The sequence below is a fragment of the Mandrillus leucophaeus genome, unplaced genomic scaffold, assembly GCF_000951045.1.
Source record: "Mandrillus leucophaeus isolate KB7577 unplaced genomic scaffold, Mleu.le_1.0 Scaffold614, whole genome shotgun sequence".
NCBI lineage: Eukaryota > Metazoa > Chordata > Mammalia > Primates > Cercopithecidae > Mandrillus > Mandrillus leucophaeus.
In genome coordinates this window covers 2,004,878-2,027,649 of record NW_012106631.1, presented here as the reverse complement: position 1 = coordinate 2,027,649, position 22,772 = coordinate 2,004,878, and the positions used below count along the sequence as shown (strand labels likewise).

At 37.1% G+C, this 22,772-nt stretch overlaps 1 protein-coding gene across 3 annotated transcripts in view; it reads right to left on the bottom strand.

Moving 5' to 3' along the window:
* Window positions 1-22,772, bottom strand: part of NUP35 (nucleoporin 35kDa) — a 43,309-nt gene that overhangs the window by 971 nt on the left and 19,566 nt on the right. For 2 of the 3 annotated variants that reach the window (XM_012000066.1, XM_012000065.1), the window contains 4 exons: window positions 8,933-9,074; window positions 3,043-3,112; window positions 2,161-2,289; window positions 922-1,086 (listed from right to left, as the gene is read on the bottom strand). In XM_012000066.1, the coding sequence (XP_011855456.1) occupies window positions 922-1,086; window positions 2,161-2,289; window positions 3,043-3,112; window positions 8,933-9,074 (506 nt within the window). Of the gene's footprint in view, window positions 1-921; window positions 1,087-2,156; window positions 2,290-3,042; window positions 3,113-8,932; window positions 9,075-22,772 lie in introns of those variants that run through there. The other variant, XM_012000067.1, reaches the window with a different exon arrangement.

The window sequence follows — 22,772 nt, the reverse complement described above, 5'->3', positions numbered from 1 at the left end:
CCATCTCTACTAAAAATACAAAAAATTAGCTGGGCATAGTGGCACGTGCCTGTAATCTACTCAGGAGGCTGAGGTAGAAGAATCAACTGAACCCAGGAGGCAGAGGTTGCAGTGAGCTGGGATCGCACCACTGCACTCCAGCCTGGGCAACAGAGTGAGATTCCATCTCAAAACAAAAGAAAGAAAACTGAATAAAACAAAAGCTGCAAAAAATGGGAAATTTAAAATAACAGTAACAGAAACTAAAGAAACAGTTCTAGAATGATCTCCAAATTTCAGAGGAAGTCAAAAAACTGAACTACCACTATCTGCCCTACTAAAGCACAAGTGTTTCACGTACTGTGTTTGCAGGACCTGTTTCTGCAGCTGGTTAAGTTCAAACACTTGGCTACTCAGTAGGAGACAATAATATACTGAATGAGGTCATAATACTTCTACCATTCTTCAAAGAACATAATTAACTTCTTTAAGCTTTTTTGAAATGAGAAATTTTTTTCTGTCTGAATGGGAGTTGGTCAATGTCTTCATTTCAATAACCAAAGCTACTCCAACCTAAGGTTCTGCACTTTGGATACCATCAATTTAGTCACCAATTTAACAGAGCTTTAATGCGCCCTCATGTCAAAGATGTACATGGGATACATTTTGTATGTATGCAAATATAACTTAGAAAAAGCTAAAACAACTCTCAAAAAATTTTAAGGAATGGCAAATAAATTGTTCTTTAATTCATGATAACTTTCCAATTGGCCAAGATGCTAACTTTAAAAAAGAAAATTTTTAAAGTGTAAAGGTTTCATCAAGGTAATAGCCTCATCAAGAAACATTTAATAGCATACAAATCAATACAATGAAAAAGTTAAACATGCTATGCACTCAGCCGCTAAGGTACATCTTTTTTTTATCTAATCCTTAAAATACCTGATAATCACTAGTAGAGGCTTTGTATGCTGTAGCAAGAGGTCTCATGGTAGAAATCCTAGGAGTACTTCCAGGTTGTGTTGGTGTACCTAGAGTTTTGATTGGTGGTGTAAAGGCTAAAGATGGAGATGATAAAGCACATCTGTCACTGCTTTCCATAACACTCTAGAGAAACAAAGAAACAACTCCTTTGTTTATAAAAGTAATACATATCATCCAGTATTACAGTCTACTTAGAAAGAAAATTTAATTAAAAGATAAGGATGAAATACTTTATTTGCTCTACTTCCAAATAATTTTAAGCTTGAGAAAACATTTGCTCCTTAGGTAGCATTTGAGATTGAATGCTCAGCCAGAAATCTCACTTCAGTGACCTCAAACAATCTCAATACAACTATAGACCACAGAAATAAGAATTTCCTAAAACACTATGAAAAATCATCAAGGACAAAAAAAGTTCTTAGGGAAACCTGGAAAAGAATCAAAATCCAAAGATTTTTAATGCTCAGTAACCCCAAATATTCTCTGGCCTCTGCAAACATTTGTTACAACACAGTATTATAACTATATAACTACACTGCTATAACAGATTCTAAGAATAGGAACCACGTCTTGCTTTGTTCATTAATGCGTGTATACTGGCACCAAGCACAATGCCTGGTATGTAGTACAAGTTCACATATACTTAAAGAATGTTCACAATGATTTAACAAGCCACAAAAAACAGTTTAAATTGTACTCTGTACTATTTAATGAGTATATATAGAATAATTTTAAAATAGTTTGAAATAGAAATATTTTGAAACAAAAACCTTTGGCATTTAAAAGTTAACTATCAGTTAACATTCATATGAACTAATTCATTCTGAAATAGTATCATTCCATTTAAGTACTTTAAAGAATCTGGTATCGCTTTGCACAAGAAAGAGAATGAATTAGTAGTCAAGAGACCTAAAACCTAGGCCTCATCTGTAACAACTCTGGACAAGTTACTTAAGTCCTCTCGGTTTCTTTCCTTTATCTGAAAAATGAAGAAGTGAGGACAGATTATCTCTAAATTCTAAAGTCTATGATTAAATACCTTCGGCTTACCACAAAGAGTACTGTAAGTATCATCACATGTTACAAACTACGAAAAAGAGACACAGTGAAACCAAGTGACACAACCACCAATTTCAATCCTTGGTTTGTGTTCTTCATACAGATTAAGCTACTTTCCTTACATCACCAATAACTTACTTTGTCAATACATGGTTTTACACCAATCATGATGGATTCTCCAAAAATCCTCCCATCTTTGCTTAAGGCTTTCCGAGCCTGCAGTTTAGATTGGTAACGAATATGCATCCAATTTCCTGTATTAGACATCTGCAAAGAATGAAATTCTCTTAAAATAGAAAATATATAAAATCTACATCTAATGAATTCTACTACAAAATAGAAACGTGAAGATAAATTTACTTCCATTTCATATTTGATGCCTTGTAAAAAGCTGTGAAGTTCAACAAAAATCATATTTAAAACAGCTTCAACAATCTCTCAATTCTCTACAATCAATATGTACATATTCTCTGAAAGTAAAATACTTCTCAAAATATGTTTATTGTAAAGAGATCATAGCAACACTTGCCATAAAATTATTTAAAACTACTCAATTTGATTTTGTATAGGAGTTAATTAAGTCAATCTCTAGTAACAAAAAAAGATTTGTTACTTATAACTTGTAGCACAAGGTAAGATAATTTTTTAAATTTTAGAACTATAAAGCTCTAAAAACTCTAAAAGCTCAGGAACCTCCTACTTCCTTTATCCCCAATAAAAGAAGCTCAAAATTGGAAAACAGTAATATAATACTTGGTATAATCTATCTTTTTTAAGACTGTAAACTGTTTAAGGAAGGGGGTGAGAAGAGGTGGATTTTCAAACTCATTTTATCTCTTTTTATCAAAAACTATGCAACTTCCAGCCTTCCAGACTTCAAAGGATATACGATATCAAAACTTTTAAAAAAAATTAAGTTTAAAAAAAAAAATCCACAAAATTCAGAAGCAAAGTTTCTCTCAATTCACAGCTTACCCCTCTTTAGTCAAAACTCTGAACTGAAAAAAAATTAAGCCTTACCACATGTTTTAAGATATTCCCATACTGTGCAAATTGTAATAATATGTAGGACGCAGATGCTTGAGGAAACCTGAAAAAAACAGTTGTCCAAAGAAAACAGTCAGCTTCTACTATCAATGTGAATGCAAATTACTACAAGATAATGTTTCAAGATACATTCCCCCCAACTGTCTAGAACGTTAACAGGAGAGTGCTGATCATCCTGTTTTCCTCGATATGGGCTAATTCTGTCAACGACCAGTCACTCAAAAGCAAATACCTTAAAGTTAGTCTTATTCTGCCATTCTTCTCCACCCTCAAATTCTACCTCTGAAATCTCTAAAAATGCTACTCTCATTGCCATTATCCAGGTCTTAGAAAAAAACTATAAAGTTGCAGTTCTATATATAATTTATTTCAATATATGTACGTTAATACGTAATACATTTAGGTATACTACAGTTACGAAAAGATAAAGAATTTTACATTATAAGCAAATCATTATACATTGAGCATCACTTAAAAATTCTGAAATTAAGTCTTATAACAAAGATAAAATTCAGCATCAATATCTATGGTATAGAATCACTTAAAAGGACAGTTACCAAAATTTGATTAGCCATATCTCTGCATGAGAAAATTCTAAGTAATTTTTACTTTCTTCTTTATAAAGTTCTGTATGGTTTGAATATTTTACAATGACACATTATTATTTTATAGTCCTAACAATAAAGCTATTTTCAATTTGAGAACAATAACCACTACCAACAGAATAGAAATGGCTATCTGGAGGCTCTCTAACCTCTAACTTCAGTTATCTGAAGACTGATTTAGAACCCTAAAGACAAAAAAAAAATCTGAGTCTCAAAAATAAATCAGAAACCAAACACATTAAAAATCTATGTGAGGCCGGGCACGACAACTCACGCCTATAATACCACCACTTTGGGAGGCCGAGGCAGGTGGATCACTTGAGGTAAGGAGTTCGAGACCAGCCTGGCCAACCTGATGAAACCCCGCCTCTACTAAAAATTAGCTGGGCATGGTGGCGGCACCTGTAGTCCCAGCTACTCAGGAGGCTGAGGCAGAAGAATCGCTTGAACCTGGGAGGGAAAGGTGGCAGTGAGCCGAGATCATGCCACTGCACTCCAGCCAGAGTGACAGAGTAAGACTTTTTCTCAAAATAAATAAATTAATTAATTAATTAAATCTGTATGAGTAACATATTCATGCAATCAGAACTGAAAATTCATTTGTATAAAATATGGACATGAAATTTCTAACCACAAAGAAAAACAACAAATAGGTTGGGTGCCTACAGGGCGGAGATAAAACAAAAATGAAAAGAAGAAAGAACGGCTGCAAGTGAGGGAAGTACTTAAGAAATAAAACATAATTCTAAACTCTTGGACCACTTTGAGTAGAAACTTACATTCTAATACTCTACAGTAGAATCACCCAAAACAATGAATGATATTTCATAACCCTAAGTCAGTAGGAAAAAGTTAAACTACCAAAGAACATATATAGTGCATCTTTCAGAGGTACTTCCCCATAAATGATCAAAATAAAATACTTTATCCCTTAAAGGAGAATGCTTCAGTTCTTGAAATTAAAGTCACAGAGGGTTGTTAAAACCTGAAAGTAAAAAAATAAATAGCTGGGAAACTTAATATCTGAAATTTGAAAACATACTAGGAGTGCTTCAAGTAATTTATCTAATTACTGGAAATCTTAAAAGTTAAACCACTACTATTGAGCCTGAAAAACAGATTTAAGAGTGCGTATCTATTTTCAAAAACATGCAGCCAAGCTGGCTCATTACTGTTATCCCAACTACTCATAAGGCTGAGGCAGAAGGATTTCTTGAGGCCAGGAATTGGAGACTGCAGTGAGCTATGATCAAGCCACTGCACTCCAGCCTAGATGACAGAGACTGTCTCAAAAAAAAAAAAATCAAAAACAAAAACAAAACAAAGCAAAAAGCCATTTTATGAGAGAATATAAAAATGTAAAAGAAGAAGAAGAAAAAAAAAAAAACACGCCAGCCCAATTGCTATGGATATAGGACTGAGTATGGGCTTTCTAGAGAACAACAAAATGCAATGACCCTGCTTTTTACCTAAATAGAAATCAATAACACAGAAAATCTCTCTGGAAACATACACAAAAAACAGGTGGCAATCACTGCCTTAAAGAGGAGGAAAACTAGCTGGGGAGAAAAGCAAAAGGGAAGACTTCATTGTTCATTTTCACACACCTTTTGAACTTTTTAATTTTAAATAAATTGAATACACTAAACATTTATTGTGCACCTTTCTTCCTTCAAGGAGCTCATGTGTTACTTTTATGTTTTTTAATCCCCCCAAAAAATATAATAGATAGATACATTCCAGTATCAGCATGTGATACAGTTCAGCTGTGTCTCCACCCAAATCTCAACTTGAATTGCATCTCCCAGAATTCCCATGCGTTGTGGGACGGACCCGGGGGAGGTAACTGAATTGGGAGGGCCGGTCTTTCCCATACTGTTCTCATGATAGTGAGTAAGTCTCAAGATCTGATGGGTTTATCTGGGGCTTCTGTTTCTGCTTCTTCATTTTCTCTTGACATCACCATGTAAGTTGCCTCCCGCCATGATTCTGAGGCCTCCCCAGCCATGTGGAACCGTAAGTCCAATGAAACCTCTTTTTCTTCCCTGTCTCAAGTATGTCTTTATCAGCAGCATAAAAATGGACTAACACAGTAATTGCTACCAGTAGAGTAGGGCATTGCTGAAAAGATACCCAAAAATGTGAAGCGACGTTGGAACTGGGTAATAGGCAGAGGTTGGAACAGTCTGGAGAGCTCAGAAGAAGACAGGAAAATGTGGGAAGTTTGGAACCTCCTAGAGACTTGTTGAACGGCTTTTACAAAAATGCTGATACTGATATGAACAATAAGGTCCATGCTGAGGTGGTCTCAGATGGAGATGAGGAACTTGTTGGGGACTGGAGCAAAGGTGACTCTTGCTATGTTTTAGCAAAGAGACTGATGGCATTTTGCCCCTGCCCTAGAGATTTGTGGAGCTTTGAACTTGAGAGAGATGATTTAAGGTATCTGGCGGAAGAAATTTCTAAGCAGCAAAGCATTCAAAAGGTGATTTGGGTGCTATTAAAAGCATTCCATTTTAAAGGGGAAACAGCATAAAAGTTCAGAAAATTTGCAGCCCGACAAGGCAGGAGAAAAGGAAAACTCATTTTCTGAGGAGAAATTCAAGCCAGCTGTAGAAATCTGCATAAGTATAAAGAAGCCTAATGTTAAGGCCCAAGAGCATGGGGAAAATGTCTCTAGGGCATGTCAGAGCCCTTCAAGACAGCTAATCCCATCACAGGCCTGGAGGCCCAGGAGGAAAAAGCGGTTTCGTGGTCTGGGCCCAGGATCCCTGTGCTGTGTGCAGCCTAGGGACTTGGTGCCCTGTGTCCCAGCCTCTCCAGCCATGGCTGAAAGGGGCCAATGTAGAGCCTGGGCTGTGGCTTCAGAGGGTGGAAGCCCTAAACCTTGACAGCTTCCACATGGTGTTGAGTCTGTGGGTGCACAGAATCAAGAATTGAGGTTTGGGAACCTTCACCTAGATTTCAGAAGATGTATGGAAATACCTGGATGCCCAGGCAAAACTGTGCTGCAGGGGTGGGGCCCTCATGGAGAACCTCTGCTAGGGCAGTGTGGAAGGGAATTGTGGGGTCAAAGCTCCCACACAAGGTCCCTACTGGGGCACTGCCTAGTGGGGCTGTGAGAAAAGGGCCACCATCCTCCAGACCCCAGAATGGTAGATCCACTGACAGTTTGCACTGTGTGCCTGGAAAACCCACACACTCAGTGCCAGCATGGGAAAGCAGCCGGGAGGGAGCCTGTACCCTGCAAAGTCATAGGGGTGGAGCTGCCTAAGACCATGGAAACCCACCTCTTGCATCAGCGTGACCTGGATGTGAGACCAGGAAGTCAAAGGAGATCATTTTGGAGCTTTAAAATTTGACTGCCCCGCTGGATTTTTAACTTGCATGGGGCCTACAACCCCTTTGTTTTGGCCAATTTCTCCCATTTGGAATGGCTGTATTTACCCAATTCCTATACTCCCATTGTATCCAGGAAGTAACCAGCTTGCTTTTGATTTTACAGGCTCATAGGTGGAAGGGACTTGCCTTAGCTCAGATGAGACTCGGGACTGTGGACTTTTGGGTTAATGCTGAAATGAGTTAAGACTTTGGGGGATGTATCGGGAAGCCATGATTGGTTTTGAAATGTGAGGACATGAGATTTAGAGGGGCCAGGGATGAAATGAAATGGTTTGGCTGTGTCTCCACCCAAATCTCAACTCAAAGTATATCTCCCAGAATTCCCATGTATTGTGGGAGGAATCCAGGGAGAGGTAATTGATTCATGGGGGCCAATCTTTCCTGTGCTATTCTCATGATAGTGAATAATTCTCACGAGATCTGATGGGTTTAGCAGGTGCTTCCGCTTTTGCTTCTTCCTCATTTTCTCTTGACACTGCCATGTAAGAATGTCTTTCACCTCCCACCATGATTCTGAGGACTCTCCAGCCATGGAAACATAAGTCCAATTAAACCTCTTTTTCTTTCCAGTCTGGGGTATGTCTTTATCAGCATGAAAATGGACTAATACAGTATGGCAGATCATACTTTCAGAAACAAACCTTATATTGTACAGTATAAATATTAGCTTGAATATCAAAAGACCTAAGTTTTTGCTGGAGCTTTGCTAATAATAACTAGATATAAACTGCTGAATAAATCACTTAAGCTGCCTACACCTGTTTCCTCACCTGTAAAATAAAACATTATACAATATGATCTCTAAGGTGTTTTACAGTGATATACATACACACACACACACACACACACACACACACACACACACACACAAAATGGAATACTACTCAGCCATAAAAAGGAATTAATTAATGGCATTTGCAGCAACCTGGATGGAACTGGAGACTATTATTCTAAGTGAAGTAACTCACTTATTCTAAGTGAAGTAACTCGGGAATGGAAAAAGCAAACATCGTATGTTCTCACTCATAAGTGGGAGCTAAGCTATACGGATGCAAAGGCATAAGAATGATGAAATGGACTTTGGGGACTCAGGGGAAAATGGCGGGAAGAGGCTGAGGGATAAAAGACTATAAATTGGGGTCAGTGTATACTGCTCAGGAGATGGGTGCACCAAAGTCTCACAAATCATGTAAAGGACTTACTCATGTAACCAAATACCACCTGTTCCCCAAAAACCTACGGAAATAAAAATTTTTTTTAAAGAAAGGTATTTTAAAGTATATTTTGGACCTAAAAATCTATTCAAAAATGTAACGAGGAGCGTCATACTCTGTTTCTATTAATATTCAATACTTTGTGACTAGAAAGTATCAACCCTGTGATATGTGTGTGTGTGTGTGTGTGTGTGTGTAAACGTTCATTCTGTTAGTTCAAAACTGGTGAATTCCACTAGATATAGAGAACTAGTCACTAGAAAAAGGGGAAGGAGTCCCTAAGTCTAAAGGGACAACTGTATTCCATCTAGCAAATATGCTTAAGAGAAAATAAGCTGGGAAGAAATAAACAGACAAATGATTTAAAAAACTACAAACAAATATCAAACTCTAGTTAATGACATGCATGCTCAAGTGTCAGGGTAATATGCATTGTTGTCTACAACTTATTATGAAATGTACCAACAAAAAGAATGAATTGATAGATGGATGAATGATAGATAAAGCAAATGTAGCAAACTGTTAACCACAGAATCTAGGCAGTAGTAATATGGGTGTTTGCTATGCGCTTCTTTCCATTTTTCTGTATGTTTGATTATATTCGGTGGGGTTTTTAAAAGGCAAATGATCTAAAAACCTTACCCAAACACAGTCACCCAAGAGTCATCGAGGTGATCTTCTGAAGTCAAAGAATCTCCTTGAGTATAAAAAGGATCCAACTGGGCAGGAGATAATGTCGTCTTTCGTGGCTGACCGATACTTGCTGGACTAAACATACTTTGGCCTGTATTAAGATATTTAGCAAGTTAGTTACCAGTATAAACACCTTGATTGATTCTAAATCAAAAATCTTAGTTTTAAATGATAAAGTCTAATAAAGTTGGCAATTACATAAATAGTTCAAAACATACAACTGTGGTCAAATAGCAATTTCATGCTACCACACAATTAGAGGAAGTAATAATTGGGCATAGTTTATAATTTTGCCAATGTTTTATTATGTATGATAAATTATCTAAATGCTTTATTAAGCATGTCTGGTTAAGCCGACACCAGAAGGATATCCCAGGCAACCTCAAAGACTTCTGATGGTTTCATCTTCCAAACCTACCACTTTCATCACAGCACTTCTGCCTTAAGAACATGTAAAAATGTATTACCCACAGAACAAAATCCGAATGCCTCAGCCTTGGCTATACAGTTGCAATCTTACTTTGCCAGTATGCACTAAACAATATCTACCCTACCCCTTAAAATGTGAATGCAATTTCCTTTTATTCAGGTCATTTCTACTTAAAATGTCTTATCCTTTTATTTCTTATTCTTCAGTAACAGCCACCAATTAATGAGTACTTCCATGTATCCAACATGCCATGCTAAATAAACACTTTACAAATTCATTTTATCTCAGAAGCACTGTCCAATTAAGGTTATACATTTGTGAGAAACAGAGACTATTTCCCTTTCATCTTCACAGTAGCAATCATGATTTACTCATTCAAAAAATATTTTGTCAGCACTTAAATATGCACCAAGCATCAACCTAGGTATTGAAGGTATAGCAGTAAACACATTAGACAAATAAAAACAAAAAATCCATCCCTACTGGAGCCTACATTCTAGAGAAAGAGAGACATATAAGTAAATACTTAGTGTGCTACAAAACTAAAAATACTATAGGGAAAAAAAAATAAAGCAGAGAAGGGAGACAGGGCCAATTTGTGTGGATGGGTTAAATGAAAAAGGATTTCACTCAGGTGCGTTAAAGCAAAAACCTGAAGGACAAGGGAAGCAAAACAATATTTGAAGAAGTGAACATTCTGTGGAGAAAATAATAAAACCAAGGCCCTGAGGAAAGACATGACTGGTTTTAGATGAACACAAGAAGGCCACTATTTGCACAGTGAGTGGGGGGGATGTGAGATGAGAACAAGGAAATGAAAGCAGAGAGGCAGCAATATGCCAGATCATGAAGAAAAACCTTATAAAGCCACTGTAAAAGCCAAAGCTCTAAGTGAGGTAGGAAACCAACAGAAAATTCTGAGCAAGCGTGACATAACGGGACTAAAACTTTGATAGTAAAAGGTAGCATTTTAAGGGCCAGGCCAGTGGCTCACGCCTGTCATCCCAACACTTTGGGAGGCCTAGGCGAGCAGATCATGACGTCAGGAGTTCGTGACTGGCTTGGTTAACATGGTAAAACCCCATCTCTACTAAAAAATACAAAAATTAGCCAGGTGTGGTGGCACATGCCTGTAATCCCAGCTCCTCGCGAGGCTGAGGCAGGAGAATCGCTTGAACCCAGGAGGCGGAGGCTGCAGTGAGCTGAGATAGCATCACTGCGTTCCAGCCTGGGTGATAGACAGACTCTGTCTCAAAAAAAAAAAATAGGTAGCATTTTATTAAGTGATTATTATACTTTACGAGTGTAATTACATTTAATCCTAACAATCCTATAAAATCGGTCCAATTAGTCCATTTAACAAATTAGGAAAATGATAATATTAAATAACAGTAGGGAAGTTGGAATTCCAATCCAGGCAATAGGAATCCAAAGCATGAGCTCTGAGGCAGTAATCTAGTTAACATGTTTATTTCTTATGGCGGTACTACAAGCGTGGTCTGGAGACCCTTGGCTCCCCCAAGACCCTCTCATGAGATCAGCCAACTCAAAATTATTTTCACAAAAACATGAAGTTTCATTTGCCTTTTTCTCAGTCTCTTATGAGTGTACAATGGAGTTTTCCAGAGGCAACTTCATGTGATTATGTGATTTAATGGACTCAGGTTGAACAGAGAAGCAGATTCATGAGAATTCAGAGGTATTTTATTAAGCCAGACACTAAAAAGATTTTTAAAACAAAAACAAAGTCACTCTTTCCACAAAATTTTTTTATCTTTAGAAAATAGTTACTGTTCACTTCAAAAAGGGTTGTTTATATGAAATAACTTTATTATTTTTAAATCAGTTAATACTTAAGTTTTAAAATTTTCTGTTTTAATTTTGAATGCAGTAAATATTGATAGCTATAAGCTATATAAACAAAAGCTCTTTAACTGTTAAGAGTATAAACAAGGTAAAAACTATAAAACTAAGACGTTTGAGAACCACTGTTCTACAGGTCAATGCACACGAGTCACGCTCCATTTTTACTGATTTTCTGGAGGCTACTTAACACATTCTAACTATTGTATATATCTCCTGGCTTGTCATTTATCCTTAATTCCCAAATGAGCTGAAAACCATCCTAACTCATTCCAAAGTGTTTACAGTCACCTGGATTTCTCAATGTTCTCAAGAAACCAAAAAGACTATCTATAGAATGTGGGGGGAAAAGCTACTGTGATAAAAAGCTTGACTTTGCACCATGGCTCATGGCTGTAATCCCAGCGCTTTGGGAGGCCAAGGCAGGAGGATTGCTTGAGCTTAGGAGCTCAAGATCAGCTTGGGCAACATGGTGAAATCCTATCTCTACTAAAAATACAAAAAATTAGCTGGGCGTAGTGGTGTGCGCCTGTGGTCCCAGCTATTTGAGACGCTGAGATGGAAGGATCACTTGAGCCTGGGACATGGAGGTTGCAGTGAGCCGAATTGCGCCAATGCACTCCAACATAAATGACAGAGTAAGACCCCCATCTCAAAAAAAATGTATATATATATTTGATAAAAATAACTTATTAAAGAAGTGGGTAAAGAACATGAATAGACATTTTTCAAAAGAGATACAAATGGCTAAGAGGTATATGAAAAAATGCTCAACATCACTAATCATCAGAGAAATGCAATTCAAAACTACATTATCATCTTATCCTAGTCAGAATGGCTATTGTCAAACAAAAAAAACAAGGAGATGTTGGCAAGGATGCAGAGAAAAAACTCATACACTGATAGTGAGAACATAAATTAGTACAACCTCTATAGAAAGCCGTATGGAGATTTCTCAAAGAACTAAAAATAGAACTACCATTCAATCCAACAATCTCTCTTACTGGGTATCTAACCAAAGGAAAAGAAATAATACACCAAAAAGACCGCTGGACTTGTAAGTTTATCACAGCACTATTCACAATAGCAAAGATATGGAATCAACTAAGGGTCCATCAATGGGTGAGTGAATAAAGAAAATATGGTATACATACACAATGGAATATTATTCAGCCATTAAAAAGAAAGGAATCAATTTTGTAGCAACATGGATGGAATTGGAAGTCAATATCTTAAGTGAAACAACACAGGCACAGAAAGACAAACATCACACATGCTCACTCATAAGCAAGTACTTTAAAAAGTATTCACAAAAATCAGTAGCATTTATATACGGCAATAACATTCAAGCTGAGAACTAAATCAAAAATGTAATCCCATTTACAATAGCCACATACAAAAAAAAAATTAAAATACTTAGGAATACATCTACCCCAGGAGGTGAAAAATCTCTACAAGGAGAACTCCAAAGCACTGATGAAAGAAATCACAGATGACACAAATGGAACAACATTCCACGCTCATAGATTAGAAGAATCAATATCATTAAAATGACCATATTGCCCAAAGGAATTCAACACATTTTCAATCAAATAACCAACATCATTTTTCACAGAATTATAAAAAACTACTCTAAAATTCACAGAGAAGCAAGAAGAGCCCAAATAGCCAAAGTAATTCTAAGCAAAAAGAACAAAGCCAGCAGCATCATATTACCTGACTTCAAACTATGGGGCTACAGTAACCAAAACAGTATGGTACTGGTACAAAAATAGGCACACAGACCAATGAAACAGAATGGAGAATCCAGAAACAAAGTCACACACCTACAAACAATGGATCTTCAACAAAGTTGGCAAAAATAAAGAATGGATAAAGGATGCCTTATTCAATAGATGGTGCAAGGAAAACTAGCTAGCCATATGCAGCCTGCCTCTCACCATATAAAAAAATTAACTCAAGATGTATTAAAGGCTTAAATGTAAGACCTCAAAATAAAAGTTCTAAAAGAAAAGCTTGAAAACCCTCTTCTGGACATTGGCCTAGACAAAGACTTTATAACTAATATTGCAAAAGCAAATACTACAAAAACAAAGATTGACAAGTTGGACCTCATTAAACTAATGACTTTCTGCACACAAAAGAAACTATCAAAAGAATAAACTGACAACCTACAGAATAGGAGAAAATATGTTCAAAGTATGCATCCAACAAAGGAATCTGTAAGGAACTTAAATTAACAAGAAAAAAACACATTAAAAAATGGGCAAAGGACATGAGCAGGCATTTCTCAGAAGAAGACATGCAGGTGACCAACAAACATGAAAAAATGTTCAATGTCACTAATCAGAGAGACTGCAAATCAAAACCACAATGTGATACTATCTCACACCAATCAAAACGGTTACTATTAAAAAGTCAAAAAATAGGCCAAGCACAGTGGCTCACACCTGTAATCCTAGCACTTTGGGAGGCCAAGGCATTTGGATTGCCTGAGGTCAAGAGTTCGAGACAAGCCTGGCCAACATGGCGAAACCCCATCTCTACTAAAAACACAAAAACTAGCTGGGCATGGTGGCGGGCGCCTGTAGTCCCAGCTACTTGGGAAACTGAGGCAAGAAAATCACTCGAACCCAGGGAGCAGAGGTTGCAGTGAGCCAAGATCGTGCCACTTCACTCCAGCCTGGGTGACAGTGAGATTCCATCTCAAAAAAAAAAAAAAAAAAAATCAAAAAATAAGAACGTAGGCCGGGCGTGGTGGCTCAAGCCTGTAATCCCAGCACTTTGGGAGGCTGAGACGGGCGGATCACAAGGTCAGGACATCGAGACCATCCTGGCTAACATGGTGAAATCCCATCTCTACTAAAAAATACAAAAAAAAAAACTAGCCGGGCGTGGTGGCGGGTGCCTGTAGTCCCAGCTACTCAGGAGGCTGAGGCAGGAGAATGGCGTGAACCTGAAAGGCGGAGCTTGCAGTGAGCTGAGATCCGGCCACTGCATGCCAGTTTGGGCAACAAAGCGAGACTCCGTCTCAAAAAAAAAAAAAAAAAAAGAAAAGAATGTAAGAATGTTGGTGAGGCTGCAGAGGGAACCCTTATATGCTGTTGGTGGGAGTGTAAATTAGTGCAGCCCCAGCAGAAAGCAGTTTGGAGATTTGTAGAATTCAAAATAGCACTACTATTTGAACATCTTGTTGTCTAGTAAGGTATAGAATAGCGTTCTGGATAAAATAGATTATTTAATAAGCTTAATAGATGTGAGGTGATCTGAAACATATTTTTCCTAGAGGAAAGTTTACATTAATAGGTTAAATTAGATTAGTTCTAGTTTCTAACTTTGAATTCAAAGCAGTCTAGGAACTCAAATTGTTTAGCAACCCTAAAGAGGTAAGATTTTTGAAACACTTTTTTTTTTTGAAACAGAGTCTTGCTCTGTTGCCCAGGCTGGAGTGTAGTGGTGCAATCATAGCCCACTGCAACCTCCGCCTCCTGGGTTCAAGGGTTTCTCCTATCTCTGCTTCTGGAGTAGCTGGGATTACAGGTGTGCGCCACCACAGCCAGTTAATTTTTGTATTTTTAGTAGAGACGAGGTTTCACCAGGTTGGCCAGGCTGGTCTCAAACTCCTCACGGCAGGTGATCTGCCCGCCTTGGTCTCCCAAAGTGCTGGAATTACAAGCGTGAGCTACCATGCCCAGCAGACTTTTGAAATTCTTAAGTGATTATATTTTTTTCTCTTCAGTTAGAATGATATTATTGCATTATAGCTTTTACTTGACAACTCTTTTGATCCTGTCCAGGCTGTAGTTTTGTTTTGATATCATTTGGAGGCAAGACATGGACATCATTCCTAGAAGTCTTTTAGATTTGACTTTATAAATTAACATTTGTGCTGTAATTGAAGTTATATATTACTAACAACAGTTAACTTTTTTAAGTTCTTGTCTATTGTCGCATTTTATTTTTGGAGTAACACCTAAGTCTTGTGTTACAGGTTCATTACAAACATAATAACTAAGTAATATTTGTTAAACCTTTTTAAAAATTTTCTTTCAGGTAATCTTCAACTATACGGGACAGTTTTTTTTTTTATTTGTACAAATGTACGGGGTAGATGTGCAGGAATACTAAAGTACATCATCCTATAATATATTTAACAATTTATTTCCCTCATCGTCACAGAAGCATTTAATAGGTATAGGCTGAGTATCCAAAATCTGTAAATACAAAATCCAAAATGTTCCAAAACCTGTAACTTTTGGAGCACGAGCATAACACTCAAAGGAAATTTCAGATTTTCAACGCTCAACTGATAAGTATAATGCAAATATTCCAAAATCTGAAACTCTTCTGGTCCGAAGCAGTTCTGATAAGGGATACTCAACCTATTCAATATATTTCTAGAATAAGGCTAATTTAAAATGAAACATCCCACTTTGACAAGAGATATATTTTTAAGAATCTGCTTATCAACTAAGTTACCAACTATTGCTTTACTAAGTAAGCAAAAGCATATATTTATACAAAAGATACTCTTAACTAATTTTAGTTACTACAAAGATTCCATTAACAAACCAAAGACAGTAAAAGGCATTTAATCTGAAGCCAATCCAAATTTTCTATGGTCTATATGTATTACCATTAAGATAAAATTTAGTTATGCTACATCATGTAATAACTTTCAAGCAAGAAATTAAATGAAGGTTCAAATTATGACAACCATTACAACCTTTAAAAATAAAATCAAAAATAAGTCTCAAACGAATAAGCAATCTAATTTTTCCCCTGTCAACTACTCTGAGTAACATAATTACTTATACATAATCTAAAACTATTTACATAACTTTAGCATAATTGCCCCCCACCTAGTTAATGTTTAATTGCTCCACTGATTTTACTTCCTTTCAATCAGACTTCTGGTGCCCACATGCCATGCTTTATAAGATGAAAATAAAGTGTGCCTATCAAACCACATCAAATCGGAGTGCAATGTGTCTCCCTGAGTAAATCACTATCCAAACATTCTTCCTAAAACTGGATTAAAGCACAGGGCAAAAGACCTTATTACCCTTTATGACAATGTCTTCAATTAAAGAAAGATTCAATTATTTCAAAATAGATCACTAACCTAAATGAAAACAAAAGAGATAAAAAGATAAGTAAATTTTAAACAGATATAAGCCAAATGAAACTTAGAAAAAAAGAGGTTTCTGGCAGTGTTAACTTCTTATCATGAAACAAAGTAGCACAAAATGTACTAAGGGATTTGGTCTCTGCTCAATGAGAGGAGGAAGACTGGAGATTGAACTCAACCATTTGATTGATAATTCAATCATGCCCACGTAATGAAACTCCAATAAAAACTGTGAACATAGACGCTCCAGTGAGCTTCCCTAGTTGGTAGTACTCCATGTATATTGCTATACATTGACAATGGGAGGATAACACATCTCCCTTCACATTTGGAACCCTTTCCAACTTCGCCCTATGTCTCTTCCTTTGGCTGGCTCTACTTTGTTTCTTTTTGCTGTAATAAAACTGTAACCATGAGTACAGCACTTTCAGTGGGGTTGTGAGTCTTTCTAGTAAACTACCAAACATTACAAGCAGCCTTGGGAATCTCTTACTTTATAGACAGTTGGTCTAAAGTGATCGTTCCAAACTTAACAGCTAGTATCTGAAGTAAGGATAATCTTATAAGGACTATTTAATCAGACTTTGTAGTATGGCACACACATTGTACCCAAAAAGCGTACTGAACAGTGGGTACAATGTCCAATCAAGCATAGTGAACTGAACCCTGTATTCACTTGTAATCCCTTGCAAACACCTAATGACAGACACTCTAAAAAAGTATCAGGTTTTGGGGACAATGATACTGTGGAAAACTCCTGGCTGAACTTAAGGAAAACTAGCGTAAAGTATATAATAAGGGCTTAGAGGCCAGGCCTCTCCTTATCCCAGGCAGCCAGATAACTGTCACTTTCCCAATCCACCCTCAAAGACCAAAGAGTTTGTCTCTGGAGAAAAGGAACCTAAGCAGCTCAAAACTCAATGAGTCTGACAGCAGAAGACAATTGTAATGAGATTAAGTGAAAATCTGCACACTGAAAAGGAGACTTGCCCCTGCCTAGATTCAGAACACCAGCTTAGGCAATAAGGCTATTAAAAGATTCTTCTTTGCGAACACTTAAAGGTGAAGCCCAGTAAGATACAAAACAGCTTCTCTCCATCAATTCTACCCTGCTGCCAATACTGAACCCTATACACACAGTTATTCCAAGTAGCTTTCTAGTGCCTCATTTGATAAATATTTGCTCACCAGCAATGACAGAGGAGTTAAAAAAAAAAAAAACAAAAAACAAAAAACAAAAAAAACAATAACTAGAAGAGACGAGACAGTAAAAGCAGGAATAAAAAAGACTGCTATTAACCTCACTGCTAGGACATTTTACCTATGAAAGAACAGAATGCTGTATTTCTAAGTATATTCAAAGAATAACAACAAAAATGTTCCCGGAATTAAAATGACAGAGAAAATAAAAAACTGATTGAGATGGTGGGGCACGGTGGCTCACACCTGTAGTCCCAGCACTTTGGGAGGCTGATGAAGGTGGATCACTTGAGGTCAGGAGTTCGAGACCAGCCTGGCCAACATGGTGAAACCCTGTCTCCACTAAAAATACAAAAAATCAGCCCGGAATGGTGGCGCACCATCTGTAGTCCCAGCTACTTGGGAGGCTGAGGCAGGAGAATCACTTGAATCTGGGAGGCAGGTTGCAGTGAGCAGAGATTGCATCACTGCACTCCAGCCTGGGCAACTCCATCTCAAAACAAAAAAAAAAGCCAAAACACACACACACACACACACACACACACACACACACGCACACAAAATTTGAGAAAATCTCTCAGAAAGTAGCATACAGATATAAATGATAACATAAAAGGGAAGAAATAATTAGAAATCTCTGCAGTAATGCAACACACAAACAGAAATAATTCCAAAAAAGGGAACACAGAAAGCAGAGAGAAAGCAATTGTCAAGCAAATAATACAGGGAAGTTTCTCAGAACTGAAGAATATAAGCTTCTTGATGCCAAGGATCCATCAATTCCCCAGAAAAACAATTTAAAAAGCTCTACACCTAGTCACATTTGTGAAACTGAGAATACCAACCATAGAGATACCATAAATTTTGGAAAACAGGTCACACAGAAATACTCAGGAATCATCACCACAAATGGCTTCCACAGAACACTGGAAGGCAGAAGACAATGGAATGATGCCTCCAAAATTCCAACCTACCAACCTACGCTATCAGTCAAGTGTGAAGACTGAAAATAAAGCATTTCTGACATGAGGTCTTAGATTTTTGCTTCCTAAGCAAGCTTTTTTAGAAAGCTACTCAAATATATTCTTCACCAAAACCAGGACATAAAGAGGAAGGGATGCTTTCTAGGAAAAAGAACTCGATGCTAGAAACTTGCAAGTCCTAGGATGACAGTCATACACCATGCCAAAACAAGAAATCAAGACAGAGGCTAAGAGAGAGAAATTCTCAGTTTAAAACAAAGAAAAATGTGCTTGAAAAATGAGTGTACTAAAATAGGTGTATACCATAGCAACAGAATGTTTGCTTAAAATAAAGGGAACAAATGGCACATAGAAAAAAAATACAATTATTAGATATTGGAGAATCAAGACTTTTACAGAAAGAATAATATTAATTGGTTCAGCACTGAGCAGTATTTACATAGTCACAATACAAACACTGACAAAGGAATAAAATTAGATATAACTATATTCAGATAATATGAGGGGAAAATATAGTATCTTCAATTACTTTAAGAGAAATACAGCAAAATTAAAAACTGAAAATTAAGATTTAGCAATATGATGATATGTGGCTGGCTAAATAATAACCCTCCAAGATAACAAAATCCTAATCCCTGAAATCTGCGAATGCTATCTATGTGGCAAAAGGGATCTTGCAGATGCGATTACAGATCCCAAGATGGGGAGATTATCCAGGTGGGCCCTACATGTAACCACAAGTATCCTTACAAGAGGGAAGTAGAAGGAGATTTTACTTCGGAGAAGGTTATGTGATTATGGAAGCAGGGATTGGAATGACATGCTTTGAAGATGGAGGAAAAAGGCATAAACAAGAATCCAACTAGATGCTTAAAAAAAACAAGGAAGCTGATTGTCCATAGAATCTCCAGAGGTAATCCTATCAACACCTTGACTTTAGCCCACTGAAACTGATTTTGGATTTCTGACTTCCAAAACTCTAAGAGAATGAATGTAAAGTGTTTTAAGTCACTACATTTGTGGTAATTTGTTATAACAGCAAGAGTAAACTAATTTAGCATCTCATTTGGACATGAAAGTAAATTCCAAAAAGAACAGCTCTAAGATCTGGACTGGCTAGTTCAAAATAAGGTTAAAGATTATTGCATTTTGTTGTAAGTATTTAAGTTCTATTTAATTTTCTTTTTTTTTTTTTTTTTTTTTCTTTTTTTTGAGATAGAGTTTTGCTCTTGTTGCCCAGGCTGGAGTTCAGTGGTGCAATCTTGGTTCACTGCCACTTCCACCTCCCCAGTTCAAGCGATTCTCCGGCCTCAGCCTCCTGAGTGGCTGGGATTACAGGCACCCACCACCATGCCTGGCTAATTTTTTGTAGTTTTAGTAGAGATGGGGTTTCACTATGTTGGCCAAGCTGATCTTCAACTCCTGACCTCAGGTGATCCACCCGCCTTGGCCTCCCAAAGTGCTGGGATTACAGTAAGCTCTATTTAATTTTCTAAAACTATCTGAATTTATTATTTTGACTAAAACATAAATATTGCCACCACCGTAACTAGAAACCACTCAATGGTAGCCTAATCTGACATGAGAGTAAATAAAATTTTGGTGACTATCAAAAATAAGATTATCCTAGATTATCCAAAAAGGCCCAATATAACCAACAAGGTCTTAAAGAGGGAAGAGGAAAGGAAAAGAATGATGTAGAAACACTGCTGGCTCTGAAGATGGTAGGGGCACACAAGTCAAAGAATGTGGGCAGCCTCCAGAAGTTGGAAAAGAAAAAAAAAATTATCCTCTAGAGCCTCCAGAAAGGAATGCAGTCCTGCTAACATCTTGATTTTAGTCCACTGAGGCCTACTTCAGACTTCTGATCTCCCCAACTGTAACACAATACATTCGTGTTGTTTTAAGCCATTAATTTGTGATAATATGGTTCAGCAGCAATAAGAACCTACATAGTCTAGAATAAGGATAGTGTTTGTTTGGTATTATTAAAGAAAAATGCCTTGCCAAGTTGGATGCAAATACTCCAATCCTCTTATTTGGTAGTAGATACTGGTGTTGGAACGTCATTGTCTTGAAACAATATTTACATATATTAGTTACCTGTGGCTGCTGTAACAAATTACCACAAACTGGATAGATTAAAACAGAAATTTATTCTCTCACAAGTTCTGGAGGCCCGAAGTCCCAAATTATGTTGTTGGCAAGGTGGCATGCCTGCTGGAGACTCTAAGGAAGGATCCACTGCTTGCTTCCTCCATCTTCTGGTGACTTACGGCATGCTTTGGAAACAACACTCTAACCTCTGCCCCCTTATGAACATCACCTTCTCTCTCCTCTATGTTTCTCTTCCTCTTCTATTTCAAATTTCTTTCCACCTCGTACCTACAAGGACCCTTGTGACTGGGTTTAGGAGCCATCCAAGCAATCCAGGATTCCCTCCCCTTCCCTCCCTAACTCTTTACACTCTCCTTCAGAGTCTCCCCTCTGAAAATCCTTAATGCAATCATATATAAGTTAACAGTCACAGGTTCCAGTGATTAGGATGTGGACATATTGTATGGAGGCCACCATTCGACTCTCTACAGCTTATATCCATCAATATATTCAGTCAACAAACATGTACAAAGGGCTGGGTATGGCATGGTGGCACACGCCTAAAATTCCAGTACTATGGGAGGTCAAGGTGGGAGGACTGCTTGAGCCTGGGAGTTAAAGGCTGCAGGGACCTATGATTGCACCACTGCACTCCAGCCTGGGTGACAGTGAGATCTTTTCTCAAAAAAAATAAAGAAATGCAAAAACATAACGTTAAGTAATGTTTTACATTTTAGCAGCTCTATTAGTTGACTGAAAAGCATACATTTTAATTTTCTTAATGTTGTCAAGTGGAAAAGCACAGGATTAATGTTAGGCCCTTTGTACCCAGCTCTGAGATGGGTAAACACTGAAGACACAGGAAGTCTCTGTCCTGAAGGAGTTCATAATCAAGTAATAAAGACAGAAGAGAGTCAAGCAGAGAGAACTTTAAAAGGAGCACATGTTAGGAGTACCTAACCCAAACCAGAAAACAAAGAGTCACTTTTGGCCCCTACTTCCAGGAACACTATCAAAACTCTGAGGTCCTTCCATCAACAAAAGCAGCCATAAAATGCTATTATCACTTAATATCACACTTAACCCCTTAACAATATGCTAACACAAATAACGATTCTAGTTAATTAACTAGTGACCTACCATTTTGGAAGAGAGCTAATATATAAGTGAAAGAACTTCTCAAGAAAAAAATTAATAAAAAATATAATGGAAGAAGAAAAGCAGAAGAAAACTTCAATAGCAGCAGAAAAAAATATTGAGGGATGAGGATGGAGCAAGCAGAGCAAACACATTCAATGTCCTTTACCAGGGGCAGTAATATACCATGACTAAGAGTTTCTTATATTCTTTAATCCAGATTTCCTATTTTGACTTATGACCAACGTTTTCCTGCACCAGAAATAATATTCTAGAAAAGATCTTAACATCAGTTACAGAATGTTTAACAACAAAAAAAAAAAACCCACCAATCTCCTTATTGGATGCAAAAAAACCCTAAGCATAAAATGGCAGTCATGCCATTACATCCCATGACATCTCTTTATAAAAGTTGCCAATCTCAGAAGGCTAAGATTTACTAATCATCCAAAAAAACTTCACTTAACAATAAATACAGGAGCTAAAAAAAAAAAAAAAAAAAAAAAGCTCTAAATGAAAAAACCTAGGTTTTCCCCTCAATTTTCTTATCAATTCCCTTTTCCTATTTCTTGCCTATCATTGGCCATGGATGATAGGTCTCCACACCTTGTCATCTTTTCAAAAATATTCTTGTTAACTTATGTCCTATTAAGACTTTCTACATGCAAATTCCTTAAACTCAAAGTAGAAGCAGCAGTGGCTCCCAGTGGCCAATTCATGATAACTACTTTTCCTATCACAGCTCTTGTATTTTCACATATAGTTTCCACAATTACAAAACCTCGCAGAAGTCACTATATTAGAAAAAAAATAAGTTAACAAAAAGATATTAACATTAATCCTGTGCTTTTCCACTTCACAACAGTTAAGAAAATTAAAATGTATGCTTTTCAGTCAACTAAGAGAGAGGCTAAAATGTAAAACATTACTTAACATTATGTGTTTTTG